Below are 19,242 nucleotides of genomic sequence, written 5' to 3'. Positions count from 1 at the left end.
TTCAAAGTAGTGGATGGTATTTTTATTATCAGAGAGGAGCGTTTTCATTTAGTGTTAAAATACTTAGGGAATTATTAAAGATTAAAAAGTACTACACCTGGGGTGCGCACAAGTGCATTCATTATGTTACTAGACTGTAAAAACTAAAACAGCTGCTAAATGTTGGATAATTTCATATCAGGGCCATAACCAGTGGTTAAAACAGTGCATGCAAAGAGTGAATTATATACTATTAAAGCCATACTATTACAGACAGACATCTATCACCAACACCACTAGCACTGACGAAACACAGAGGAAAAGAGGGAAAACTTGGAAGAGAGAGATCCAGACTGGGAAATAGAGGACATTTTGTCGTTTCATGCAGGAGCCAAGGGTAAGTAAACTATATTTTATGATTGGTCAGTGGGCCCTCAGTTGGTGCTTCCATCACAAAGGTATTTGACCCGCCTCTGCAGTTCATCGATTAATTTCTTCTTAGCTTTCTCCCGGCTGGCTTGCCACTCTTCAGAAGGACAGAGAGAACAGCCAATCAGAAAATAGCCTGAGAGCGAGAGTGTGTGTGTGTGTCCCCTACAAGGGGACCAGTATGAAAATATATGCATTTACTACTGTAAGTCACTCTGGATAAGAGCGTCTGCTAAATCACTGAAAGGTAAATGTGTGTGTCAGAAGCCTACCTTTGTAGGAGCAGATGAGAGGGGCAGAGAAGGTGACTTTTGTCCCAAACTTGTCATTAGTGTCCTCAAATCCGGGTTTCTCCAGACCACTCTTCGTAAACCACTCATCTAGAACGTTCCTCACCGAGGCTGTGGAGTCTGTGGAGGGATTCACAATATCAACACTAGTATATATGTGTGTGTGTGTGTGTGTGTGTGTGTGTGTGTGTGTGTGTGTGTGTGTGTGTGTGTGTGTGTGTGTGTGTGTGTGTGTGGTGTGTGTGTGTGGTACTGACCCATCTCATCCTCCCCAAGTAGGCCCAGTAAGCGCTGGCTTAGTTGGGCTCTGGTAGCTTTCTTACTGTCCTGTCCTTCAGTCTCCATGCTGTACCTGCCAATCCCATCACAATCATGCACCACCATCAGGCAGTTACTACTACTCACTACAAACAAGTCCATTATATAATTGTGTGGTAAAGAGAGAGTTCACTCAAAATACACATTTTCAACATATCAAAAAAACACTGAGGGACTATTCATTCAACTTTAAATTCATTGATATTTAGAAATTAACTTTATATAGATTGTTATCAGTCTTTACCCCGAGAACCTAAGCTGGGCGGAGATTCTGTACTGAGATTCTGAAATGGCGGAGTTCGCAGATGTAAGGGCTGTCCCCTTCAACAGAGTGCTGAGCCTTCCCTTCGCATCCTCAGTGCTGCTGGGTGGACCACAGTAGCCAATGAAAGTAGCAAGACAAGACAGCGCCCTCTGGGAGGCCGACTGACATGCTGCAGCCTCACTGGAACCTGTCAATCAAATCTGCCTTTAGCAATGTGATACAGTTCATTCAGTACATTCATTTACTAACATTATCCTGCACTACGCTCTCATACAGTGCAATCGGAAATTATTCAGACCCCTTGATTTTGTCCCACCTTGTTACGTTACAGCCTTATTCTAAAATGGATTGAATCGTTTTTTTCCCTCATCAATCTACACACAAAACCCCATAATGACAAAGCAAAAACAGGTTTTTAGAAATGTTTGAAAATGTATATATATAAAAAAAGAAGGAAATATCACATTTACATAAGTATTCAGAACCTTTACTCAGTACTTTAAAGCACCTTTTCCAGCGATTACAGCCTTGAGTCTTCTTGGGTATGACGCTACAAGCTTGGCCCACCTGTATTTGGGGACTTTCTCCCATTCTTGTCTGCAGATCCTCTCAAGCTCTGTCAGGTTGGATGGGGAGCGTCACTGCACAGCTATTTCCACGTTTCTCCAGAGATGTTCGATCGGGTTCAAATCTGGGCTCTGGCTGGGCCACTTAAGGACATACAGAGACTTGTACAGAAGCCACTCCTGTGTTGTCTTGGCTGTCTGCTTAGGGTCGTTGTCCTGTTGGAAGGTGAACCTTCGCCTCAGTCTGATGTCCTGAGCTCTCTGGAGAAGGTTTTCATCAAGGAATTTTCTGTACTTTGCTCCATTTATCTTTCCCTCGATCCTGACTGGTCTCCCAGTCCCTGCCGCTGAAAAACATCCCCACAGCATGATGCTGCCACCTCCATGCTTCACCAAAGGGATGATGCCAGGTTTCCTCCAGACATGATGCTTGGCATTCAGGACAAAGTTTTCAATCTTGGTTTCATCAGACCAGAGAATCTTGTTTCTCATGGTCTGAGAGTCCTTTAGGTGCCTTTTGGCAAACTCCAAGCAGGCTGCCATGTGCCTTTTACTGAGGAGTGGCTTCCATCTGGCCACTCTACCATAAAGYTCTGATTGGTGGTGCTGCAGAGATGGTTGTCCTTCTGGAAGGTTCTCCCATCTCCACAGAGGAACTCTGGAGCTCTGTCAGAGTGACCATCGGGTTCTTGGTCACTTCCCTGACCAAGGCCCTTCTCCCCCGATTGCTCAGTTTGGCCGGGCAGCCAGCTCAAGGAAGAGTCTTGATGGTTCCAAACTTCTGCCATTTAAGAATTATGGAGTCCACTGTGTTCTTGGGGACCTTCAATGCTGCAGTCATTTTTTGGTACCCTTCCCCAGATCTTTGCCACGACACAATACGGTCTCGGAGCTCTACGGACAATTCCTTCGACCTCATGACCTGGTTTTTGCTCTGACATGCAAAACTGTGGGACCTTATATAGACAGGTGTTCCAAATCATGTCCAATCAATTGAATTTAGCACAGGTGGACTACAATCAAGTTGTAGAAACATCTCAAGGATGATCAATGGAAACAGGATGCACCTGAGCTCAATTTCGAGTGTCATAGCAAAGGGTCTGAATACTTATGTAAATAAGGTATTCCTGTTTTTTATTTTTAATAAATTAGCAAACATTTCTAAAAGCCTGTTTTAGCTTCGTCATTATGGGGTATTGTGTGGAGATTGAGGATTTATTTTATTTATTATCCTTTTTAGAATAAGGCTGTAACGTAACAAAATGTTGGAAAAGGGGAAGGGGTCTGAATACTTTCCGAATGCACGGTATATGATAAATACATCAATTTCAACTAATCATGGCCTTATATACCCTTTCCACGGTAAGTGAAGACACAGGTGATGTCTTTGAGATTGCAGCAGAACCTTCCKTTCTCTGGTTCTGCTACTTCCTCCACAGGCAACGGGAACGACCGCTGCAGGAAAAAAGCCTTTACCATCGCTGTGGACTTACTCTCGTCTACAGAGAGAAGGAGAGAGAGCGAGAGACGGGAGGAGAGGAAGAGCGAGAGAAGGGGTGTGAAGACGGGAGAGGAGGAATATAAGGAGGATGGTGAGACAGGTGTTATGTAGTGTAACCATTTACTGAGGAGTGGTGTTTAAAACATTTTTTTTAATAACGATCTGTGGCTCAGCTCTGGCTGATTAATTGATTGAATGACTGATTGCTCACCGGTGCCATGCTGGCAGATATCTCCTGCTCTACCCAGACTGTGGTAGGACTGGCGGATAGCCTCTTTCTTAGAGCTAAACAGGTTCTGGTTCCGGAAGGCGTGGCGGTCTAGTCGGACCTCCACCGTCCACTCACACAACTGCTCCACAGACACATCCTCACACACCACACACGGGGGCTGCAGACTCCACAGTGCCAGACACTGCCGGATGTCTGAAACACACACACACACGAGCGCTAAGTAAAAGGTACTGAGTAAAAGGTTACTGCTAATGGACTGATATTGAGGCTTAGAATCATTCAGAAAGAGGGTAGGTCCAGGGGTAGGAACCACATTTTTTTTCCAATCGTTTCATTTTGAACCACCATTTTTTTTTGTTCCGTCCCACTGTTCCGACCAGATAAATACAGTTCTGAACTGGTTTGGACCCCAAAAAAGTGCTGGTTAATATCGTTCCTTTCGGTTCCTTTTTAAACCTCTTTTTTTWWATTTTATTTATTTTTATATTTAGCTCGACATGAAATGACTTCACCGATCATGCAGTAGGGATAGAGCAGCTTGCTATGGGGCGGGCAAGCTAGTTCAGTGAGTTGTTTACGTGTGTGATGGAAAGACAAGTGTAGGGCCGTGAGATGCAACTGACATTTTGCGAGTGGGGAGAGAGCGGGTGAGGGTGGAGGAGGAGGCTTGCCTTGAAGGGAATCTTGATATAACAGGCATTATCTGAATTAGGGCCCACGGTATTACACCTACGGAGAAGTGGCTTCTATTGAGGAACTTTGAATGTCCTTTAACTTCAGAGTTGGCTTAACGTTGGACCGGAGATAGCTAGCTGACATGCTTGTGTGTGCAGACCGTCACCAGAATAAAATAACTTGTATTTTTGGAGTTAATAAATACAATGTGAAATGTGATAACTATAGTTTTTTGGTCTGGAATATAAAAGAACGTTATTAAACGGTTGCTTTTAAAATAACGGTTCTGTTCCGGAACAGTATAGATCAGCTTCGTTCCCGGTTCCGATTCTGTTCCTTGACAAATGACATTTTCCGGTTCTTTGAGCAGAGTAACAAAGAGAGGACAGTCACCTTCCATCTCTCCCCCTGCAGATCTCTTAGGCGGAGGCGGGCCGGAATCTTCAGGCGTTGTCTCCATGGTAACTGCATCACTAACTGACAATTTGTCACCCTGTAGAGTAGTGCCAACAGCAGCAGTTTCCCCGGTCATCTGACTTGCAGCTGTGGGGAGAGAGAGCATGAGATAGACAGAAGTCAGGAGAGAGAGAGCGACAGACATAGACATAGAGAAAGATACAGAGAGAAGATAATGTATTAATAATGGAATAAGTGCTGTGTTAGTTTTTAGCCTCTGACCAGAGCAGAGCCAGCAGCAGCAGTGTCCCATCACCTGACCTGCAGCTGTGGGGAGATAGAAAGAGGTCCAGACTAACCGGCTCCTGTTCTGATCTTGTTAGCCTCAGTATTTTTGTACTCTGGCTTGGCTCCTCCTCCATGCTTGGCCAGCAACTCCTGGAGTTTACCCTTGTAGTTCGGACCCGCTCCGCCGATGTCTCCGCCCAAAACCCCACTCAGGACCCCATTCAGACACCTCAGTGCCTCCTTAGCTGCACAATGCTCTGCCTGCTGCTTTTTGGGGGCCGCCTCTTAGAGAGAGAGAGAGAGAGAGAGAGAGAGGTGAGGGGGTTACAGGTGATTGTGAGACATCGATCATGTCATGTCCTGGAAAAACTGCAATTACCCTTTATAACCAATGTTTACATCTCATCAAATGTGCCATTGTAATGAAAAAAAAGTCACCTGTGCTGTGGAAGGTGAGCTCGCCTACGATTCTTAGAGTGCATCTGTGCTTTCCCTCCATTGTTGTTACACAGTCCTCCACTGGGGGGCCACACTTTGCCAGTCTGAAGAACTCCAACACACTCTGCTTCTCACCACCTGCAAGGGCAGCACTGAGTTCAGGCTGAGTCACAACAACACCCACTAACCAATGAAGTAGGATGAAGTTGTCCCCTCATATCTAAAGTGTGTAGTGTACCTGCTGTAGGTGGCGGATCCAGGGACAGGCCCTGGAGCAGACTGCAGTAGGCTGCCTGTAGCGCCTCCTCTGGAGTGGAGGCCTCGTGTGGGGCGAGGTCCTTCTGCACACGTACCGCCACACACATAACGAACKCAGGGCCATCTAAAAAATGGAGGACAGATAAAAGGACCTCACCTTTTTCATACGTTCTCGTTTTCATTGAGTTGTCTTATTTTTGTTGTTGTTTCTTCTTCTAGGTACAAAGTTGTCTGTTAATATGAACAATAAAGCTGTGAGTTTTAATGCGATTCTGTGTACCTGAAGAGACGCTGCTCTCCTCTGGGAGGGTGGGCGTGGCTTGGTGGGGGTCTGACTCTGAGGCCCCTCCCCCCTGGGTCTCCATGGTAATTGTGGTATTTATGGGGACTGTGGTATGCATGGCAACCATGGTGACTGTGGTAGCCATGGGGTCCATAGTAACTAAGGTTTCCATGAGTGACACTGGGACCACCTGACTCTCGGGGGGCTGCACGCTAGGTATCATGGGAGCTGGTGGGAGGTGAGGGCAGCCCTCACCTTCGCTTGACCCCACTCCTTTCTCCTTCTTCCCTACCCCCCCCCCACTTGTCACCCCTCCACTCTCCTCCACTCCACCCCCTCTCTCAGTGACCTCCCCCGCTCCCATTCCTCTGTCTGTGACATCATACGCAGGCTTGTCAAGTTGTGGGGTCTGAGCCTCCAGCAGCTCTTTCAGGGTGCTCACGTAGTTCTCTCCCACCACTTCCTTACTGCCGAGGACTCCGGACAGCCGCTGGAGGGCCACTTTAGCTGCCTGCTGATATGCCTGTTTCTTTTTGCTGGAACCCTCTGGAGTGAACCAGAAACCATATTTTAAACATTATACAATACTTACAGTATATATCTATATACATTTGACATACACACACTATATTTACATTCAATACACCATGAAACATAACATTGTAAAGTATCCATATGGCCTACTGAATGTGGTGTTACCTGGGACATAGAAGGTGATTGGTCCAGTGAATCGAAGAGTGCATTGGTAGCTCTTCCCCTCTGCATCAGATTGAACGGCCTCCTCTGGGGGTGGGACATCCCGCGTAWGACAGTGCTCCAGGACCACATCCTTATAGGAGGAAGCTGAGGTACAAGAGAAGAGTTTCCATGACAACAAGCATTTTGATGGACACAAGTGAAGACAGTAAAGGTAGATGTACATTACTGTACTGTAGGGCTCTTTAACCTGATTCTGGTAGATCCAACAGGAGAGCTAGTTTCTTGTAGGCAGACTGAACAGCCTCTGTCTCCCCAGAATGCCCCTCTCCAGAGGTGATGTCAGTTTTAAGGACCACAGTGACACTACCAAAGAACACGGGGCCTAAAGACAGAGTTACAWGGTAGAGGTTAATCAATCAGACACCGATACCAATTTAGGACTATTGGTCATTTGAGAAACAAACCATGATGATATTATATTTTAACAGATACTATTGATACAATATTTTAACCCATACCATACATTTGATTGGCTGAGGAATACAGCACCTGTGGATGAGAGGCTTTGTGGTTGGTCCGTCTGGCTACTGGATGCCTCCCCCTCCTGTGTGTCATTGGCTAGCTCACTCAGGCTAGCACTGTCCTTGGCTAGCTGGCTCAGGGCCAGTTTAGCCACTTCCTGGTGCGCTGTCTTCGACTTTGGGCACACCTGAACACCTTCAAATGTCTGACCTCTCACCTTCACACGACCCCTGTAACCTGGTCAAACCCATTTTGAGAGAAGCCAGAGGGTCAGAGACACAGCTGCATGCATCTCGTTTTTCACATAATAATAAATCATTTATTTACAATCGACACATTTTAATAGAGCTGTTTTCTGATATTATAAAGCCATTACATATAATATCATAAAACAACCCAGCATAACCCAATTTAAGACATCTTCTTTACACCACAGAATTGGATAAGGGCCAGGAGTTTTTCCTGACCATGTAACCTAGCCAGAATCGTCTGGATCACCGTTATGGGCTACAAGGAAGAACTCCAGGCCCAAGGCTAGGGTTAAGGTTCTGACCTACCGAGGGCTTCCTTTATCTCTGAGAAGACAGGCTCAGGCCACCCTTGCCTCCTGGCCTCCTCATATAGATGGTTCTTATATTTGAGGATGTCAGTACTGAACTCAGGATCTGAAAAACACACAGCTGCCATAGGTCAATATTTATTCTCTGTTCATGGTAAAGTCTGTGTYAAATTATGTAAATGTGGTGAACACTTAAAGTTGTACACTAGATTAATTTGCCGTCTAAGGCACTGCATCTCAGTGCTAGAGGCGTCACTACAGACCCTGGTTCGATTCCAGGCTGTATCACAAGCGGATGTGATTGGGAGTCCCATAGGGCGGCACACAATTGCCCAGCGTCGTCGGGTTAGGGTTTGGCCGGGGTAGGCCGTCATTGTAAATAAGAATTTGTTGTTAACTGCCTAGTTTAAATAAAGGTTAAATAAAAATTTGAATCTTTTAAGTAATTTTAACTTTAAGTCTCTCTCTGAGTAGGGCTGTATTCCTCAGTAACTCCATTATCTGTCTCTCTACTATCTCTCTCTCGGTCTCTCGCTCTACCCGGGGTGTATTCATTAGTTGGATTCTGTTGCAAAATGTTTAGTCTGTTACAAAACTTTTTGCAATGGAAACCGTTTACTCCAAATTAAAAATGAGCATTTCTATTGGACAAATTAAGGTAGGTCCCTTCCTGTTTGGTTCCGTTTACTCTGTTTGCTTGTTTGTTTCTTAGAGTAAACGGTTTACGTTAAATCTTTTTGCAACAGAGAAAACGTTTTGCAATGGAATTTGACTAATGAATACAGCCCTGCTCTCTCTCTGGAAAACAAATGCCCTGAGTGGGGTTGAATCCATCTCTCTCTCTCTGTTCCTCTTCCTCACCGTGTGTGCGTGTGTTCTTCTCCAGTGTGTCCACTCTGACGGTGAGTGTGTCCACTCTTTCCTGCACCTCTCTCAGTTTCTCCCACTGTGGCGCCAGGCTCTCCTGCAGGTCATTGTTCCCCTCCAGAAACACCCTCACACACTGCAACTCCTCCAGCTGGGGGTACACACACACACACATTTGAGGTGCCTTACAGTGAGGATGTGTGTGTGTGTGTGTGTGTGTGTGTGTGTGTGTGTGTGTGTGTGTGTGTGTGTGTGTGTGTGTGTGTGTGTGTGTGTTGGTTCTTCTATCCTTGTGAGGACCTAAAATCCAAAAAGTCCTCACAAGGATAGTAAAACAATTCTCCCCGATGAGGACAAAGGCTATTTTAAGCTTAGGGTTAGAATTAGGATTAGAATTAGGGTTAGGTTTAGAGTTATAAATTAGGTTTAGGGTTACGGGTTAAAGTTAGGGGAGAGAAAAGGATTTTGAATGGAAATACATTTTAGGTCCCCACGAGGATAGAATAACATGACGTGTGTGTGTTTGTGTGTGTCTTACAGTAAGGGCTGTCTCTCTGTCCTCTTCATAGCGTTGGGACAGAAACTCCAACTTTTCCTTCAGTATCTGTTGTTCCAGACTCAGAAAGTTCTGGAGTTTCAGCATGCTCTCTGGGTCCTCATCTGCCGCAAGTACAATCTTCTTCCCAACCCAGCTCATGATAAAATCGAAGTCTGTATTCTGGAGCTGGGACAAAGATACCGGTCAGGTTCCCAATGTAAAAGTGAGGTATGGACTTAATAGCACATGCACACACACCTGTTCGATCTCCTCTGCCAGCTCACTGAATTTGGGGTAGTGTGTTTTCAGAGCCTGGCCCAGGTCTTTGATTCGCCCTAGGTAAGATTCTAAATCCATCTTCACCACCCGGAAGTCAGCAGAGTGCATCACCTGGTTCCTCACGTTGGTCACCTGCACACATACACACTGTCATACTTATACACAGGTAAATGTGCACATTTGTGAGTGTGAGGAAGTTTACCTGTGTGATAAGATTTTTGGACTTCACAAACTTGGCAAAGTGGATGCATTGGGACATGAGATTGAGGAAGGCTGAGATGTCAAATTGGTCCACCGCGGTATGGTCCGTATTTCCACGGGGCATGTAGACCTAAACACACACACACACACAATGACATACCAACTACCAAGGCAGGATGTAACACACTTATGATAAATACAGCCAGAGCATTACACCAGATGTAGACACTCTACCTTGGCTACCTCCCATTTCTTCGTAGGCCACAGGTTCGGTTTGGAGTTATTCCAGTAGACCTGTCCGCCTTTACATGAATGGTTTGCCAAGATCTCATCTCTCCATGGCTCGCACACTTTACACACTTGAGGAACCTTACACAGGAACAACCATATAATTACTTTTGTGCTTTTAATATCAAGATAACTTTTCGAATTCGAGAACAAATTATTATTGCAAACACAAATAATAATATTGAATGCAAACATTACCCCAAAAGTATTGAGAGCAAAATAAATAGTATTGCAAGAAAATAATTTTGAAAGGTAAAAACAAAATAATTGTAAATTAATAAAAAATCTATATAATCTGTGAAACATTTTCAATCATTACGGAATTGCGATTAAACACCTCTGACTGCAATTTTTTACTCTATTTGGTTACATTATCCGGCCCTTTGCTTCACTGACTTTTTTGGGGGTTTGCAAAGTTTTGGCATGTTCATTCTGGGTAGGCGGGGTTTAGAGGGAGGAGGTATATGATGCGTCTCTATTGGTCAACTGGTTTTGGAGAGACAGTTCATTGTCATTTAAAATAAAATGATGGACTGTACAGCTCACTGAGGTATGTTAATGCTGGCAATGCTGAGAGGCAACAGTGTCTTCTGATAACTAGCCAGCTAGTGTATAAAAAAGCTTGATTATTTATTTAACTTTTCCATAAAAATAAAAAAAAAGGGTCAGTGGCTATTAGCTAGCTAGTTAGCCCAATGGGCCTGACTAGTATAACTAGATAACGTCAGCTTTACAACAAGGAAGACATAGGGAAACACCCTTTGGTAAGTGTCTTTTGGGTCTTGTAATTTCACATTTAGAAGATGTATTGAAACAATTAGCAAGCATGGCTATATCATTTCTATCACAGCCAACAAGCAAGATATGGTGCACTGAAGTAACTCTGAAGTTACTCTAGTGGTATGTGGCTATTCAAGAACAAAGGCACTACAAGCCCTTCTCATGAACTCCAGTGCTGTATGGCCCTGGGTTCTCGAGAGCAAGGGCAGCGTTTCACTACAGTCTGATTGTACTATAGACAATTTTGTTTTGCATTTGTTTCTTTTTTTGTGGCCTGGCTCTCACTGGCTGTGTGTGTGTGTGTGTGTGTGTGTGTGTGTGTGTGTGTGTGTGTGTGTGTGTGTGTGTGTGTGTGTGTGTGTGTGTGTGTCTATCTGTCTGCCCAATAAGCTCTGTCTCAGTGCAGAATTAGACATTTATCCAAGTTGCTCAAAAAGTCACATTTGAAAATATATATTTATTTTATTTACATTTGTTTTTACACCCTGAGTTGCTCCTGCTGCTCTGTATCATTTAAATCACATTTTACTTGTAACATGCGGCGAATACAACCGTACCTTGAAATGCTTACTTACAAGCCCTTAACTCTATTTCTTGAACTGCATTGTTGGTTAAGAAAATGTACTAAATAAACTAAAGTGAAACAATTGTATAAAAAGTAACACAAAATAACAATAACGAGGCTATATACAGGGGGTACTGGTACCGAGTCAATGTGCAGGGGTACAGGTTAGTCGAGGTAATTTGTACATGTAGGTAGGGGTAAAGTGACTATGTATAGATAATAAACAGTGAGTAGCAGCAGTCTATGACTTGGGTGACTGGAGTCTGACAATTTTTTGGGCCTTCCCCAAATCTTTTCAGTCCCCTGAGGAGGATCAATGCTACCATCGTCAGCAAACTTAATGATGGTGTTGGAGTCGTGCTTGGTCACGCAGTCGTGAGTGAACAGGGAGTTCAGGAGGGGACTAAGCATGCACCCCTGAGGGGCCCCCGTGTTCAGGATCAGCGTGGCAGATGTGTTGTCCACCCTTACCACCTGGGGGCGGTGTTTAGTCCCAGAGTCCTTTGCTTAGTGATGAGCTTTGTGGGCACTATGGTGTTGAACACTGAGCTGAATTCCATTTCTCTAAACGTCAAGTTTCGAAGTTAAGGATTAAGTTTAGGTACTCATTCCGAATGGTCAAGGTTTGGGATAGGGTAAAAAAAAATCAGTGTCCAACACTGGGATCGAACACACAATATTCTGATCCAGAGTCATGGAATTACACCCACCCACTATCCCCGTCCACAACATGTGCCCACTACTCAGTAAAGATGCGCTCCACTGTTGCCCCTAGTGCTTTCCAACTAATCCATTTTGTGTTCCAACCCTTAGGAAACTATGAGAAGGGAGAGGTTCAGCTGGCTAAAGTTATTGCTGTGTGCAGGCAAACCCAGCAGCTCCTCCAGCAGACGGCCCCCTCCTGTCTTCCAGATGCTGCTGACCAAGCTGCCCTTCTAAGCTGCAAGGTGAGGATGCTCTCCCATGGGGAGCAAGGGCTGTAGTGGCACCAACGTGGCTGAAAAAGGACTTGGTGCCCTAAACCCCCTTCTTCAAATGGTATTTACTTGTTAACTCCCTTTCATGGATTTAAGGCAATGGATTGCTACAACCATGGTTGAGTTGCGCCATATTCGTTACACCGCCAGTTCATTCCTTTAACCCCTTACACTCGTGGGAATTGGCCTATATAGATAGGGCTAAATTGAAATGTTTATTACATGAGAAATATGGTAAGCAAAGCATAACCATGGTAGCAATTAAAAGGGAACCGTTTGGAGATCATGGGGAAATTATTAGACTAAAGGTGAAGACATGACGCTTCACCTGACAAGACTGAATCCAAGACTTCACGTGCATTTTACATTTACTGTACTTTTGACCACATTTGTTGATAACAAAATCTGAAAATACTCCAAATAGATTCAGGAACATGACAAGAATATTGTTGGAAAATGTAGGGTTCTATTGCCAACATGACTAGCTACATTTTAAAAAATGGCCTTACAGTGTTAGGCTTTCACTAGGCAATTCAGAGAAGCAGATGGTAATTTTGGTGCGCATAGAATGAAGACATAAGTGCATTCAGATGCATGGTCCACTGTATATTTTCTTCACAACACAGCAAAGCATAGGCTCATTGTGTTCAGGACAGCCCAGGGTATGAGGCCATGTCATCTTGTAACTATACACTAAACATAGTGATTATAAATCACTGACACTGTATATGACATGGGTTTTATGATGTGGAAATGTGAAGTGTACATTTGGATTCACGGGTGTTTGGCTTGCTCGTATGACATCAAAGTGGTATTTATTATAAATCCTCAACGTCACATCTTTCAAAATACACAGAGTCCTCGTAATTTACGGCATTTCCCTCACTCAGACACACAAGATAATTTGCAAAAGTTGGCCAATTAGCGGGAGGAATGGGGCAACTTTTTTGGGGCCGTGCGTGCTGCTCAAGTTCCTAACGGCTGTCAGTCAAAACCTAATACAGCGCTATGAAGTGGAGGCCCTTGAGCTCTGACGTCATGTGTAGCATGCTACTGTACAGCCACTGCGTTCCAATTTACGTGCTTATCAATGTCCATATCTGCCATTTTCAACCAGTATACGGGTACGAGTGTAAAGGGCCAAGAGGGAGAGTGTATGAATGCGTACTTCAGGTTAAGGGTAGAGGGTCGGCTTGTGTCCTGATTCTTCACCCTTTCTACCAAAGTGTGCACGACTTTAGTGTTCCTCATTCTTGGCCCTGAAGGGCGGCAGTGTGTAAATTGTCATCCCTACCTGTGCTATAACACCTAATTGAACTACAATAAGACCATACCTGAGTAAATGTAATGAATTTATAGTTGGTTGTGACAACATTGACTAAACCGGAGCGTACAGTTACCGTGAACAATAATTTAAAAAAAAAAATCAGCGAATTATGACTAGTGCACTTATCGTTAGTTGTACATTGATCATCTGTGTTCGGTTTCCACCCATGTTAATTAACCTTTTGCAGAATTCCTGTTCCTTTTCCACAGGTAGTTTGGCTGATGATCTGCCTCCGTAGCTGAGAGAAGTCGAAGAGGAACATCAATTCGTTCCCAACAATACTACAAACACTTCTAACTGTACAGATGAGAATGAGTGGGGCAGACTTATTCATTGTCGCTGAACTGTGTTCAGTCCAGTTTACAGTACCAATTTGTTACCAGCCACATGTTGAATAAGGTATTCTGCAAATACAATTACAATACAGAGATGTTCTTGCTCTTTAGTTAAGTTCTGCCAATCATATGTTGGAAACCATTATCAAGGAAAACGAGTTGAACACTTTGTGGAAATTGTACATTTCTTGAACATTCTTCTAAGGACAATGTGTCTATCACAGGTCTAAATGTACAGTAAGGGGTATATCCTTAATAAAATCATTTGTGATGGTTAATTCTGCAGACTGATTGCGACGGCGTGGACATGACAAATCAATCAAATACTGTAATTAAACACTTATCTGCTTTATGCCTCTGATTTTCCAGTCGACATGAGTAAAGAAAAACTCTTATGTGGTAATGCCCATGTCTTGCAGCTTTAACAGTATTGAGTCAAGTAACAGCTTTGTCAACTGTCTCGCCAAGGACTAACTCCAAGATTATTGTAACGAGTGCGCTGTGTCAGGAAGCAAGTACAGGGAGCGTGTTTTAATAAATAAACAAAACAATAAACGCGAAACACAAACAACGCGCCGACGTGAAAACAGAGTCGATAACACCTGAGGAAAGCATCAAGGGGAGTGACAGATACAGGGAAGCTAATCAAGGAGGTGATGGAGTCCAGGTGAGTGTCATGAGGCGCTGGTGCGCTTGACAACGGTGACAGGTGTACGGGATAATCAGCAACCTGATGACCTAGAGGCCGGAGAGGGAGTACACATGACAAATATGTTTATTACTATGGCTCTTCAAATGATAAGTACATAAGGAGCTATCGTCACTGGCCATATACGTGCAGATTGAGGTGTTTAGAAAAAGTTGGTTTTGGCTTTGGTCATGTTGCACTGCAGCTACCTACAAATGAACACAGTCATGTGTGAATCAACATGCTAGCTAGCTTCTTAACCTATTAGCTACCTAACATAGTTAGGGTCTGAAGATAATTTAGATGTGTATTGTATCCCCTGAATTCTGGAATTAGCAATCAAGCTACTTTATAGAGTAACAAACAAGTATTTAGCAAGTTATCCGGGTTGCATGGTAGCTATATCTAACATACCGAGGTCTACATAGCCTTGGATGTAAACAAACTGGATCATTGGGTGAGGCTGACCTTTTCCCTCAAGTTTTCATGTACTGAATAAAAATCTAAAGTTCAGTGTGTTTCCATTGCATTTTCTACTCTACCCATAGTTTTTCACAAAAATTAAATAGCAAATGTGCCTAGTCTGGTTTTAGCACGTGCTCTAGCCAACAGTTGGCAGATACAGGGCGGGTAGGCTATGAGGGTAGGATAGGCTCAGGGTTGCCAGGTCAAGTTCAAATTTCTAGCCCAATGACATCTCAACCCACTTACCAGGCCTGAAAASTAGCTCAAAAATATTTTGTTTTTTRCGCAGCAGAACAGTTGCCACATTTATCCAATAAACCCTTTTTCTATCATGTTAGAGCGAATTAAGAAGGAATATCTGCGGAATTTGTAACGATGTAAGCTAAGAAGCAAACTTCAGTTTTCCATCAAAATAATTATTATTGTGAGCTTAAGAATATGTCGCAAGAGAAAGGCTAATTCGCCCTTATTAAATTTGCCAGATCATTTTCCATCAATGGATGTCGATTTAACTTGTTTTGACTGCTATGATTAAGCAATAAGGCCCGAGGAGGTGAGGTACATGGCCAATATTTCACGACTAAGGGCTGTTCTTAGGACACAGCCCTTAGCCATAGTATAATGGCCATATACCACAAACCCTTGAAGTGCCTTATTGCTATTATAAACTGGTTAAACATATTTAGAACAGTATAAATGTTTGGGTTGTTGTCATACCGTGGTACTCGGTCTGATATACCACAGCTTTCAACCAATCAGCATTCAGTTTATAATTGTAATTAAATCCCTTTTGCACATGTGCATAACTTGATAAATCCGACAGGAGAGTTAGAGGGATGAAAGTTGGACAGAGGATCTCAAAATCTCTGAAAAAGAAACACTTGAACGAACTTCAAAAAAAGAACGCTAGGCTATTTTCTGCCAATTGTGCCATTATGTGTTAGATGTTAAGACTACAAACCGTTATAAAATGGCCTGTTTGTGAGATTGACTCGTTATTTCAATAGGCATAGGCTACTGACTAAAATCTGGGTTRATAATTGCAATTCAACTTTGCCATGGTTTGCTGAGCTAGATGCAGGTAGCCTATAGGCCCTGATAGGCCAACATGCCGAAGTCCACAATGAAACTGACATTAAATGTGGAGAATGATACATTTAAGATAGGAGCAGTGACCATGATAACAATTGATCATTTCTAATTGAATTAACCTAACATGGCCATTAATAATTGCCTAATAACACAAGGCTACAACAACAAATTGAAGTTATTGGCCATTTATTAAAATCTGTTTGTCAGCTCCAGGTAGACTACACAAGTGGCACAAATTGATTTGCAATGACTTCAGTGATATCGCGTTGAACATCTCATTCCAAAATCATGGGCATCAATATGGAGTTGGTGCCCCCATTGCTGCTATAACAGCCTCCACTCTTCTGGAAAGACATTCCATTAGATGTTGGAACATTGCTGCGGGGACTTGCTTCCATTCAGCCACAAGAACATGTGTGAAGTCGGGCACTGATGTTGGGCGATTAGGCCTGGCTCGCAGTCGGCGTTCCAATTTATCCCAAAGTTGTTCGATGGGGTTGAGGTTAGAGCTCTGAAGGCCAGTCAAGTTCTTCCACACAGATCGACAAACCATTTCAGTATGGACCTCGCTTTGTGCACAGGGGCATTGTCATGCTGGAACAGCAAAGGACCTTTCCCAAACTGTTGCCACAAAGTTGGAAGTACAGAATCGTCTAGAATGTCAATGTATGCTGTAGCGTTAAGATTTCCCTTCACAGGAACTAAGAGTCCTAGCCCGAAACCATGAAAAACAGCTCCACAACATTATTCCTACTCCACAAAACTTTAAAGTTGGCACTATGCAGTCAGACAGGTATTGTTCTCCTGGCTTACGCCAAACCCTGATTCATTTGTGGGACTGCCAGATGGTGAGGCATGATTCATCCCTCCAGAGAACACGTTTCCACTGCTCCAGAGTCCAATGGCAGCGAGCTTTACACCACTCCAGCCAAAGCTTAGCTTGCGCATGGTGATCTTAGGCTTGTGTGAGGCTGCTCAGCCATGGAAACCGACTTCATYAAGCTCCCGACTAACAGTTATTGTGCTGATGTTGTTTCCAGAGGCAGTTTGGAACTCTGTAGTAAGTGTTGCAACTGAGTACTGACAATTTTTATGTGCTACGCYCTCCCAGCACCGTTGTTGCTCCTAGATGTTTCCACTTCACAATAACAGCACTTACAGTTGACTGGGGCAGCTCTAGCTGGGCAGAAATGTGACAAACTGACTTGTTGGAAAGGTGGCATCCTATGACGGTGCCACATTGGAAGTCACTGAGCTCTTCAGTAAGGCCATTATACTGCCAATGTTTGTCTACGGAGATTGTATGGCTGTGTGCTCGATTTTATACAACGGGTGTGGCTGAAATAGCCAAATCCACTCATTTGAAGGGGTGTCCACATACTATAAATACTTTTATGTATATAGCSTATCAAACGGTAGACTACAGTAGCRTACAATGGCATATAAATTAATAGACTACGTGATGGCCAACAAATGCAAATGTATCATTCTCCACATTTAATGTCAGGTTTATTGTGGACTTTTTCCCATAACAGAAGCACCCATAAATTCCATTTCAAATGTCCACTAACGCAGTGCTCGAGACCCAAGAACTAAGCATGCGTAAAACCCTTTGCTTGATAAAGTTTTCCATAAGAAAAGTCGATTTTCAAATGCAGTTTACTTTAAACCACCTCTGAGCGAATTTATCTACAGCATACTAGTGAGCCTAAAGTCGTTTTCCATTCGTTGTCCAGTGCTTTGTCGCGGTTATATCAGTTATAGCGCATTAATATGTTTTATGGAAAAGGAGTTGTCTCCATAATGACAATCTAAATAGCCAACCTACAACTGGTAAAATGTTGTCACGACGTGCGCGTGCTGCTGTCTTCATGACTCAGCAGCAGCGCTCTCAACCAGTGCTCTAAATACACACACACCCTTCCAGCCATCCCCACCACTCACTCAMTAACAGTCTGCTCACTGCCTGATAATCTGCAGCAACAGGTTACAACAATTTACAGAAAGCCGCAGACATGGCAACCCCGGGTAGACTAGTCTACATGGGGTTAGGGATCATGGGTCATGGGTTGATCAGTGATATTATTATGGATAAACGCGAGAATATTTGTATTTGTCAAAAGGCAAATCAAGCATCGATCGTCAAGTCCCCAGAATCGAAACCTCGATATATATTGGAAATACGCATCACGATCACCGTGCACTTTCACCACCCTGTGAGGTTTCATTACCTTTTTATCTGTAGCCTAATAAACTGCAGTTTCCCCGAGTCGTAGTGGAAGGACCACACAACATATCATCACGTGACTCCCAAATTTACTTCAGTATGGTGGCTATTATATCAATATTTACGCATAAAGGCGTTTCCACCGCCATTTCTCGCATAATTCATTTTACCGACGACTTCACTCCATACAAACTGTGTATGGAAACGTGCTTACTGAAAACATTTTTCCATTAATTTACAATTCAATATTATTTATTTTTCCTCTCAATACTTTTGGGTTAATGTTTTGCCCTCAATATGATTATTTTGCTTCGCAATACTAAGAATTTGGTTCTCGAATTCAAAAGGTTTGTTTGATATTACAATCACAAAAGTAATTCCATAAAACAACAGTTGTAGCCTATTAAGTGAGAGACTTCAAGCAGTGAAATTCATGACATCAGTATATGGGCAGAACATATTTTAAAAGTAGGGACGGAAACTCAGATATCATGCGAGTTACATTTTAACTCACATATTTTAATCACCTGCTTTGACTTGGGGGTCCATTTCTTCAGGTTACATTCAGCTTTACATACATTGCCTCCTGTGTTCACTTTGTTTCGGAGATGATCGTGGAAAGTTTCGGTTTCGTTTTCCAGAAACCCTCCTAGTCGCGTTTTAAGACAATTCAGACCCATGGTCGTTTTAATCCAGTTTTTATAGTCGTCATCCTGAAACCGTTTGAATGAGTCCATGGTGAAACAAATGCCGTATCGTTGTGCTGGATAATAATTCCTTCGGTACCACCCGACTCGATCAGTCCCGTACCCGTTGACCTACCTATGCGCTGGGCTTGACAGGCTGTCTGTAGAGACTGCAGCAGAACTGTCAGGCGCACAGGAACCCGGTTCAACCAATGAGCAGCGTTCTCTC

The 19,242-nt window shown here is 43.5% G+C and overlaps 1 protein-coding gene across 1 annotated transcript; it reads right to left on the bottom strand.

Moving 5' to 3' along the window:
* On the bottom strand, positions 1-19,177 carry si:ch211-91p5.3 (uncharacterized). Its single transcript, XM_024009873.2, has 21 exons — positions 18,855-19,177; positions 9,818-9,952; positions 9,585-9,713; positions 9,362-9,514; positions 9,104-9,289; positions 8,560-8,716; positions 7,697-7,804; positions 7,167-7,376; positions 6,865-6,999; positions 6,618-6,761; positions 5,916-6,464; positions 5,616-5,759; positions 5,378-5,515; positions 5,011-5,223; positions 4,649-4,798; positions 3,560-3,772; positions 3,200-3,346; positions 1,261-1,468; positions 956-1,050; positions 681-818; positions 1-505 (listed from the first exon to the last, which is right to left on the bottom strand). The coding sequence occupies exons 1-21, from the start codon at positions 19,062-19,064 to the stop codon at positions 414-416; spliced, it is 3,654 nt and encodes a 1,217-aa protein (XP_023865641.1). The 5' UTR covers positions 19,065-19,177; the 3' UTR covers positions 1-413.
* Positions 19,178-19,242: the final 65 nt, after the last annotated feature.

This window comes from Salvelinus sp. IW2-2015, linkage group LG19, assembly GCF_002910315.2.
Source record: "Salvelinus sp. IW2-2015 linkage group LG19, ASM291031v2, whole genome shotgun sequence".
Taxonomy (NCBI): Eukaryota; Metazoa; Chordata; class Actinopteri; order Salmoniformes; family Salmonidae; genus Salvelinus; species Salvelinus sp. IW2-2015.
Note: the sequence above shows the minus strand (reverse complement) of the source record. Positions and strands in the feature narration are given on the sequence as shown.